This window comes from Chelmon rostratus, chromosome 10 (genome assembly GCF_017976325.1).
Source record: "Chelmon rostratus isolate fCheRos1 chromosome 10, fCheRos1.pri, whole genome shotgun sequence".
In the NCBI taxonomy this organism is placed as follows: Eukaryota; Metazoa; Chordata; class Actinopteri; order Chaetodontiformes; family Chaetodontidae; genus Chelmon; species Chelmon rostratus.
The window spans coordinates 18,757,037-18,765,771 of NC_055667.1; the positions used below are offsets into that span (position 1 = coordinate 18,757,037).

An 8,735-nucleotide genomic window follows, 5' to 3' on the forward strand; every position below is an offset into this window, starting at 1 on the left:
GTGTGTGTAAATAAACAGGCAAGCCAGTGGGCCTGAATGAGTTTGTGGGGACAAGCTCCCTGGTTCTGCCCTGACTGAGAGGCAAGGAGAGAATTAATGAGGCACTGAAGATGAATATCCCAGATTTAACAATATCAGACACACTACAAATACTTCTGCACTACGATACAAATACTTCTGTGTCATATTAATTTGTTGCTTGTGCACAACAAGAAAAATAAACATGCTTTAAGTTTAGAACAGCCAAAGAGCTTGGCACCCTAACAAAAAGAAACTGTGCTGAAACCTCAACTGAAGACAATGAAATACAAAACTGGGCAGACCAACTTGGAACTGCGCATCATAACCTGCATTTCCGCCTGCAGCTTCCCCATATATCCATGATCACCCTCAACTCAGTGGTGGTGGGAGGGGTCGTGTCAAGCACAAACATGACATTACATGCCCTCCACACTTTTTACCTATTTTCTGATCAATTTGTTCTGAAATGTCTCAAACATGGACAACAAGAATACAAACAATACAAATGATTTCTTATTGTTTTATTGTGAATATAAAATATGGATATGAAAATATGAAAAATGCATTCATGTCATTGATCCCACTGATCTCTTGTTCTTAATTAGTAGTATCAGTAAAAATGTGTAATACAGCTGCTCTTTTATTACACATTAACCAACATATATTTGGGTAATACACGACATGAAGACATGTTCGCTATCAGAAATGACACTGTGCTTCATGATGTGTAGTTCACAGCCTTAATTCAGACAAAAAGCACAAGAGGACCCACTCCACACACCTGCTGTCATTAGAGCCAAAAATAATTTGATAATTTTTACAGAAATGCCACGCGTCCGGTCACTCAGGACAAGCCTCCACATATACACAGTCTGTCCCCTCCTGTTCAGATTACAGTGCGAAACTGAAGTGTAGGATCCTTCATCTTCTTCTTGTAGTCTTCATCAAACTCTTCACTCTGGGCCACAGTGAAATGGTTCTTCCAGTCACCAACCTTCCCTGCAGAACCACAGAGAATCAGTCAGGTATTTTAGCTCAAGGTGGGAATCTGATTTTTTTCACATGCATTTGGTTATGAAGGCATCAAGTTACCTTTTCTCATGAAAGGAGATATTTTGAAATCCATGACAGGAAAGGCTGAATAGTTGACCATGTCGTTCTTTTTCATGTTATCAAACTGCACTCCACCTGTAATTTGTTTCTTCTCGTCCACTGAAGGAGACAAACCAAGAAAGCGGCAGAGTTTGTCTATTTCCCGTCCAGTATCCTGGAAACACAATGGTCACATATCATCACTGTGTTAGCCTAGAGCAGACCTTTAGCAAAGGAGCCTCCACAGGAAGAACCCACAAAAACTACTGACGTACTTCAACCATATCTTCGAAGAACATGTAATGGAGGTTTGAGTAAGTCTGTTTCTTCTTCCACCAGCCGTTCACATGGTCATACCAGGATCCAAACACAACTGAAGCAACAGAACAATACATGAAAACACATCAACAGCGTTCAGTAGAAATCTGTGCATGTCTGCTCCAATAAAAACAACTCTATTATTATTGTATTTCATACTCTTTCCCTCTTTGAATCTGTGGAGGTAGCTGCTCCAGTCTCCAGGATCTGGCTGGGTCAGAGTCATGTTATCAAAGTGAAAAAAAGAGACCACGTTGTCTTTGGCATTGCGGGCCACGTAGATCATCTACAGAAGAAGAAGAAACTTAAATTATAACATTACGGGAGTCATGATATTCTTTCACACATCAGAGTATTTGTTGTTATAACTGGAGGTAGAAATGCCTTCTCTTTGTCATCATTCAGATTTTGAAAGAAATATGAGTCCTTAATGCTGCTGAAGTCACTTTTTCCTCTATTTCATCATCTTGTGATCATACATTGATATCATGCAAATAACACACAAACTACTGACCCTGCAGTTTTGCTCCCAAAAGGACTTTGGCACAAACTGGACTGGATAATGAGTTTTAATGAGTCGTGGAGAGGTGGGAAGGTTGTTCGCCAGGTCAACTCCTATATGAAGAGACAGAGATGGAGTCAGCACATCCTGTAAAGTGTAAAGTAGTTTATTCACTGCTGCAGTGCAGTAAATACAGTGTCTTGTTAGAAACGGGATACTAACAAAAGGCATATGAACCTTGCAATAGTATGTAAAGGTTTTAAAGCAAAAGGTAGAAAATAATCACAAAGTGTGCTGAAATTTGAATTTTATTGTTGCTGCTTCATTGTTGGAATCTTTTTGTTTGTTTTTGTTCATTTTTTGGTCTGTTGGTGTGCGAAAATGTTCTTATTTCCACTGTCAGTTGCATCTGTTGCAATTTGGCTTGTATTGTGCTTTTTTGTTGACAATATGTGCCTCTAATGGCTGATTTTTTTTTATTATTATTATTATTTTTTTTTTTACTGTCTTTGCTTTTTATGGACCCCACGTAGACTAGCAACCACTGCATAAAGGCTAAAGATAAAGTGTTGGTTTGTGATGCTTGTTTGTGAAACATGGTGCGTATGTTTGATCGTCTTACAACCTGATTCCATCGAGGGGAACATGATCTCCAGGAAAGGGACTCTATCATATATTGGAATGGATGTCTGACGCTCTGGGGATGTTTGACCAAAGTACAACAAGTCAAGGATGTAGGAGACCCATGTGGTTCCTAAAAGAGAGACACAAAAACAGGAAAATAAAAAGATTGCAACCCCTCACCTCTGTACACACACACACACACACACGTACACACACACCCAGACACGCATCTTATGCATTATAAAACATTTACACTGACTGTTCATCTGGACTGACCGGCTTTGGGGTATGTTGCGAGAAGTATGTCATCTGGCCTGGCCTGAAAGTTTTGAATGTTCTCCCAGTTGTCTGTGAAATAGTGGGTCATTGAGACTCCTTGGAAATCAAACATTTCTGATCGACGTAAATCCATCTTCTAAAAAGCAAAAGAATTGAAACAAATGTTGCGGAAAATTTACCCAGTCTGCCTATAGAGAGCCAAACAAACCACTCTGGAAAGCAAGTAGCATGCACAAAGTGTTTAATCTCTATAGAGAGGAGACACAGCCACAGAACCACACGGCAGTAAACAGTTCAGAGTTGTGCTCACTGATCAGATGTTTTCACCCCATTCTTATACTCTGACATGCCTCTGGCCTTTGGTTGAACTTAGCAGAACTTGTTTAACAGATGGCAAAAGAAAAACAGTTGTGTGCAATAAAACTTGATGGTATCCTAATCTCAGGAATTTACAGTCAGGTATAATCTCCTCATGCCATTTGCCCTGCACCCAGGGGTTAATTGCAGTGGGGTCACAACAGCTGATCCATCAGGACAACCTCTTGTCAATACAACAGTAAAACAGCTAAGACTACAGATCAACAACATAAAAATAGGAAAATGAATAGAAAGGTATAGAAACAAATTCCATCACACATACAAAACACATGATCATTGTGTGAGAGTAATCAATCCTACATGCTGCGTGTTTGACGAGGGATTACTTAAGCCGAATACCTTGTCAGGATCAACAGACATTCTGATCACTGCTGGATCCTTTCTGTATTTCTGAAACCTCTCTTCTCCTGCTGTATTTTTTTCCCACTACCTCTCACCTCATGTTGCATAACGCCATCTCCCTTGTTATTTTGGGCTCAGTCCCAGATGAGATATCAAAGTCCAAGCCCTCCCTGTCCTCCTTGTCAGATTTCCTGGGCTTTTGCTCTTATTGTCATGTTTCGAGTGAAATGCTGGTGTGTGTTTCAAGAAACTGAACGGGAAATATGTAGAGACAAGACTCAACATGAACAATCCCATATAATCTTTAAAATCAGTTTTTACTACTTCCACTTTGTGATTTGTAATCTTTAACCTTTGTGGCTTAACCATTAACTTTTAGGTTCAACTTAAATCATATGCCATTCTTTCCCCTTTAAAGTTCCTTTGAGGTTATACTACACAGGAAGAAGTATATGCAAAGCTTGTTTTTTGCAGCATCCTTCTGAGAGATACTGCTTACACATTATTTTGAGAAGTCTTTATTGTGTGGCATGCCACATTTACAACAGAAGTAAAAATGATCAGAGGTTAGATTGTTTTAAAGAGCTACAAGTTGTTGTTAAAGGAGGGAGAGCAACAACAAATTCACATCTTTTGCTTGCAATCTGAAATACCTCAGTCCATGCTCATTAGCTAAGTATTACATGTTTATTAAGTAATGAAAAGCCATTTGAAAGTAAAGCACACTGCAGGTTTAAACAGAGATTAATTTAGAGACATACCTTGTCCGGATCAGCAGACATTCTGATCGCTTCACTGTTCTTTTCTCTCCTCTAAAAACAGTCCTGACAAAAGGTTTGGTACACAGAGAGCCAGTCACTAGATCAGCCAAACAAAATCTGACAAGAGAAGACAAAAGGTGAGGTCCACGAAAACTAGGCACAGATCAAATACACCAGGAAAACTAGACACAAGAAAAAAAGCTGGAACAATTGACCCAGGGTAGTAAGACAAACTTGCACTGAGAGAGGGCACCTCACAGACTAAATACAGGAGGGAGGGAAGGCCATGTGGTACAGGTGAAACGAAGCAGGGCGGGATAAACAATACCAGTATTCTGAACCACCTTCTACATCCTACCGACAAACAAAACATGCACTATGTACTACACACTTCATATTCTAAAAACAACAGGAAGTTTCAGTGACTGATTTAGCTGGCTTACCAACACAGTCAGCAGTCAGAGGGAATGTAGAGGTAGTACAGTACCTATCCCGGTGTCGGAGGCACAGCGAACTAGAGGTCAGGGTCAGGTTGACTGAGGACGTTTGAGTTCCAAGAACAATGATTCTGCCTGAAGGGTCCAGTGGAACGGAGCGGAGGTGAGAGCAGTGGGAGGTGCTGCCAGTTGACTGAAGTGAAACACTGGTAGAAATTGGCAAACCCCAGCAAACTCTGTAGCTGTTTCAGGTTGGTGGGTGCTAGCCACTCAGTGACTGGCGAGACTTTGTCATGATGCATTTGTACCTGCCCCGGAGCAAGAACATACCCCAGAAAAGACGTAGAAGAGGCAAGAAAGTCAAAGTGACCAAATGGTATGTTAAACATTGTTCAACGTTGTCCCCGTGGTCCAAGTTGGTGAAGACCATGGAACCATGGCAAGGGGAAGAAGTGATGAGTGACCCTAAGTCCACGAAAGTGGCCACATACAGCCCGCAAGGCCATGTGATCTGCTCCACGATGCAATTAATAAATACAAAAAATGCAATTACTTCGTTCAGCAATAAAGAAAGTAACCTGCAATTTTAGACGACCACCAGTGGTCCCTCAACACACCACAAACGTCATTAGAGCCAAATATAATTTGATAATTTTTACAGAAATGCCACGCGTCCAGTCACTCAAAGACCTGCCTCCACATATACACAGTCTGTCCCGTCCTGTTCAGATTACAGTGCGAAACTGAAGTGTAGGATCCTTCATCTTCTTCTTGTAGTCTTCAACTCTTCACTCTGGGCCACAGTGAAATGGTTCTTCCAGTCACCAACCTTCCCTGCAGAACCACAGAGAATCAGTCAGGTATTTCAGCTAAAGGTGGGAATCTGATTTTTTTCACATGCATTTGGTTATGAAGGCATCAAGTTACCTTTTCTCATGAAAGGAGATATTTTGAAATCCATAACTGGGACAGTAGAAAAGTTGGCCATGTCGTTCTTTTTCATGTTATCATGGTCATACCAGGGTCCAAACACAACTGAAGCAACAGAACAATACATGAAAACACATCAACAGTGTTCAGTACAAATCTGTACATGTCTGTTCCAATAAAAACAACTTATTGTAGTATTTCATACTCTTTCCCTCTTTGAATCTGTGGAGGTAGCTGCTCCAGTCTCCAGGATCTGGCTGAGCCTTGTTCATGTGCTCAAAGTGAAAATAAGAGACAACGTTGTCTTTGGCATTGCGGGCCACGTAGACAATCTATAGGAGAAGAAAAAAATTTAAATACCTGACATCTACATGACAGCCGACATGATATTCTTTCACAAATCTGAGTGTTTATTGGGAATGGAGGTAGACACGCCTCAAATTCTACTGCTTCCCTTTGTCATCATTCAGCCTTTAAAGGATAACTTTAGTTTTTTACAACCTGGACTTTATTTGTAGCATTAAATACGACCATTTAGACACCCAGACAACTTTGCTGGCATTTGGAGTCGTTTTGAAGAAATTAGCCCCAGAGGAGTGGCGCGTATATCCGTATAATGCGAGTAATCGGGGCACCCGTGCGTAGCCTCTAAAAACACATGATCTGCGGCGAAACTCATTCATATTCCAATATTTTGTTATGATATGCTGGTGCTATTCCCCTCTGAGCCCGTGGTTTTCTTCAAAACGACTCCAAATGCCAGCAAAGTTATCTGGGTGTCTAAATGGTCGTATTTAATGCTACAAATAAAGTCCAGGTTGTAAAAAACTAAAGTTATCCTTTAAATGAAATATGAGTCCTTAATGCTGCTGAAGTCACTTTTTCCTCTATTTAATCATCTTGTGATCATACATTGATATCATGCAAATAACACACAAACTACTGCCACTGCAGTTTTGCTCCCAAAAGGACTTTGGCACAAACTGGACTGGAAAATGAGTTTTAATGAGTTGTGGAGAGGTGGGAAGGTTGTTCGCCAGGTCAACTCCTATATGAAGAGATAGAGATGGAGAAAGCACATGAAAAACAGTGTCTTTTAAAGAGACATGACACTAATGAAAAGCATAAGAACCCTTAAGATACATAAAGTTGATTGAAGTTTAAGTAAAAGAATTAACCTCACAGTACACTATAGCTTACATAAGATTAAGTGTTTGTATGTTTGTGAAGCCTGTTTGTGAAATATGGTGAGTGTGTCATCTGTTGAATCTGTTTCCTCAGCTGACTTCACAATCTCCAAGAAAGGTACTCTTTCATAAATTGGGATGGATGTCTGACGCTCTGGGGATGTCTGGCCAAAATACAGTAGGTCAAGGATGTAGGAGACCCATGTGGTTCCTTCAAGAAAGACAGAGACAGAGAGAGGGGAAAAATGATCCAACCCCTCACCTCTATACACACATTAGGAGCTGTAAAGCTTTTATATTGACTGTTGGTGTGGACTGACCAGCTTTGGGGTATGTTGCAATAAGTATATCATCTGGCCTGGCTTGAAAGTTTTGAATGTTCTCCCAGTTGTCAGTGAAATAATGTATCATTGAGACTCCATGGAAATCAAACTGTTCAGGCCGTGAAGGTAAATCCATCTTTAAAAAAAAAGAGAAAAGAATCAAAACATACAAAACACATGATCATTGTTTGAGAGTGTCAAACTGCAGTAATCTGATTGTGGGGAAAAGAATGCAAACACCACTCTACCTTGTCAGGTAGTGATCAGCAGACATTCTGATTGTTGCTGGTTTCTCACTGTATTTCTGACACTCTTGTCCTGCTGTAATTTTTCTCCGGCAAGCAGGCGATATTCATACCTCTCTTCACTCGTTACATAACTGCCTTGCTTTTCATTGCTGGCTCAGTTACGGCTGTGATAGCTGAAAGTCCAGCTCCTCCCTGTCCGTCCAGATTTCCCGGGCTCTTACCCTTGATTCACCACAGTCATGTTTGTTCTGGGTGGTGTTTCAAGAATTTCAACAAAGAAATATCTAGACAAGTCTCAGCACAGGATAAGATAAGGTAAGATAAGATAGACTTTATTAATCCCCAGCCGGGGAAATTTGGGTGTTACAGGCAGCAGGTACAGCAGTTGGAAAAAATAGCAACAGAAATATAGAAAATACAAAATACAAACAAATGAATAAAAGCTGGCTATATATGTGTACATTTTACACAGGACTATATAAAATAAAAATATATGAAAAATATATATCGCCACTAAGAAGTGTAAGGAAAGTTGCTGTAAAATCTCCTGCCAGAAAAAATGACACAGTTCATACACAAATTGCACTTCGCTAGAAATGGCACATGGTGGGTACAGATAAAAGATACAAGCAATCCCATATGAGCCATAAAAAGAGGTTTTCATTCCCATGAAATGAAAACAATACATGATTTTATTTCTTTTTAACCAGTGAAAAGGTAAATAGTCTTTAAATAGTTTGAAAAGATTTGGACTTGAAGATAATGTAAGCACACTTAAACAATGTCAGTCACTTGGGAAGTGACTCCACAGTGAATGGCTTCAACTCAAAAGATACGCTATTCTTTCTCTTTTAAAGATCCACAGCTGTGTTCTGGCAAATTACAGAACAGTATTTCTACAGTGTCCTGAATTCCCTTTTACCCATTTGTGTAGATAAAGAGTCTTGGCCCATTTTCAAAAATCCTCATGCAAGCACGTAGCCCAGCCAGTGTACAGCTGCGCATATGTCAAAACCTTTTAGTGTCCCTTACACATTATTTTGAGAAGGATTTATTGTGTGGCATGACACATTTACAACACAAGTAAAACTGGCAGATTGTTTCAAAAAGTTCCAAGTCACTGTAAAGGACAGAGACCAACAACAAATTCATATCCTTTGCTTGCAATGTTTTGTGTGTTTATTATGCAATGAATTCCATTTGAAAGAAAGATGTGGAAACTCAGAGACAGCAAGTGTCTGAGTGATTTGGCCTTTATGGTGGACCTCACCGAGAAGCATAACCTCAAGCTCC

General features: G+C 40.1%; 2 protein-coding genes across 3 annotated transcripts; both read right to left on the minus strand.

The window, feature by feature from the left end:
- Window positions 1-533: 533 nt before the first annotated feature.
- On the minus strand, window positions 534-4,645 carry LOC121613359 (cytosolic sulfotransferase 3-like). 2 transcript variants are annotated; one of them, XM_041946725.1, is made up of 8 exons: window positions 4,318-4,645; window positions 2,834-2,972; window positions 2,559-2,687; window positions 1,946-2,046; window positions 1,591-1,717; window positions 1,389-1,486; window positions 1,114-1,288; window positions 534-1,020 (listed from the first exon to the last, which is right to left on the minus strand). In XM_041946725.1, the coding sequence occupies exons 1-8, from the start codon at window positions 4,336-4,338 to the stop codon at window positions 908-910; spliced, it is 903 nt and encodes a 300-aa protein (XP_041802659.1). In that variant the 5' UTR covers window positions 4,339-4,645; the 3' UTR covers window positions 534-907. The 2 variants fall into 2 exon arrangements, with proteins under 2 accessions (XP_041802659.1, XP_041802660.1); XM_041946726.1 differs by having other exon boundaries at window positions 1,946-2,687; window positions 2,834-2,905; window positions 4,318-4,643.
- An 869-nt stretch (window positions 4,646-5,514) lies between these two features.
- On the minus strand, window positions 5,515-7,567 carry LOC121613365 (cytosolic sulfotransferase 3-like). The gene is made up of 7 exons (XM_041946733.1): window positions 7,443-7,567; window positions 7,192-7,330; window positions 6,959-7,082; window positions 6,633-6,734; window positions 5,890-6,017; window positions 5,682-5,789; window positions 5,515-5,588 (listed from the first exon to the last, which is right to left on the minus strand). Exons 2-7 carry the CDS (start codon window positions 7,328-7,330, stop codon window positions 5,515-5,517), a joined length of 675 nt encoding a protein of 224 aa, XP_041802667.1. The 5' UTR covers window positions 7,443-7,567.
- Window positions 7,568-8,735: the final 1,168 nt, after the last annotated feature.

Coding starts and splice junctions, on each gene's coding strand:
- LOC121613365 (XM_041946733.1), bottom strand. CDS start 7,330: ATGGATTTACCTTCACGGCCTGAACAGTTTGATTTCCATGGAGTCTCA. Junction 6,735..6,958: donor ATTGTGAAGTCAGCTGAGGA/AACAGATTCAAC, acceptor ATCTCTTCATAT/AGGAGTTGACCTGGCGAACA. Junction 5,790..5,889: donor CAGATTCAAAGAGGGAAAGA/GTATGAAATACT, acceptor CTGTTGCTTCAG/TTGTGTTTGGACCCTGGTAT.
- LOC121613359 (XM_041946725.1), bottom strand. CDS start 4,338: ATGTCTGCTGATCCGGACAAG. Junction 2,047..2,558: donor GTTCCCCTCGATGGAATCAG/GTTGTAAGACGA, acceptor CTCTTCATATAG/GAGTTGACCTGGCGAACAAC. Junction 1,021..1,113: donor ATCTCCTTTCATGAGAAAAG/GTAACTTGATGC, acceptor GTGGTTCTGCAG/GGAAGGTTGGTGACTGGAAG.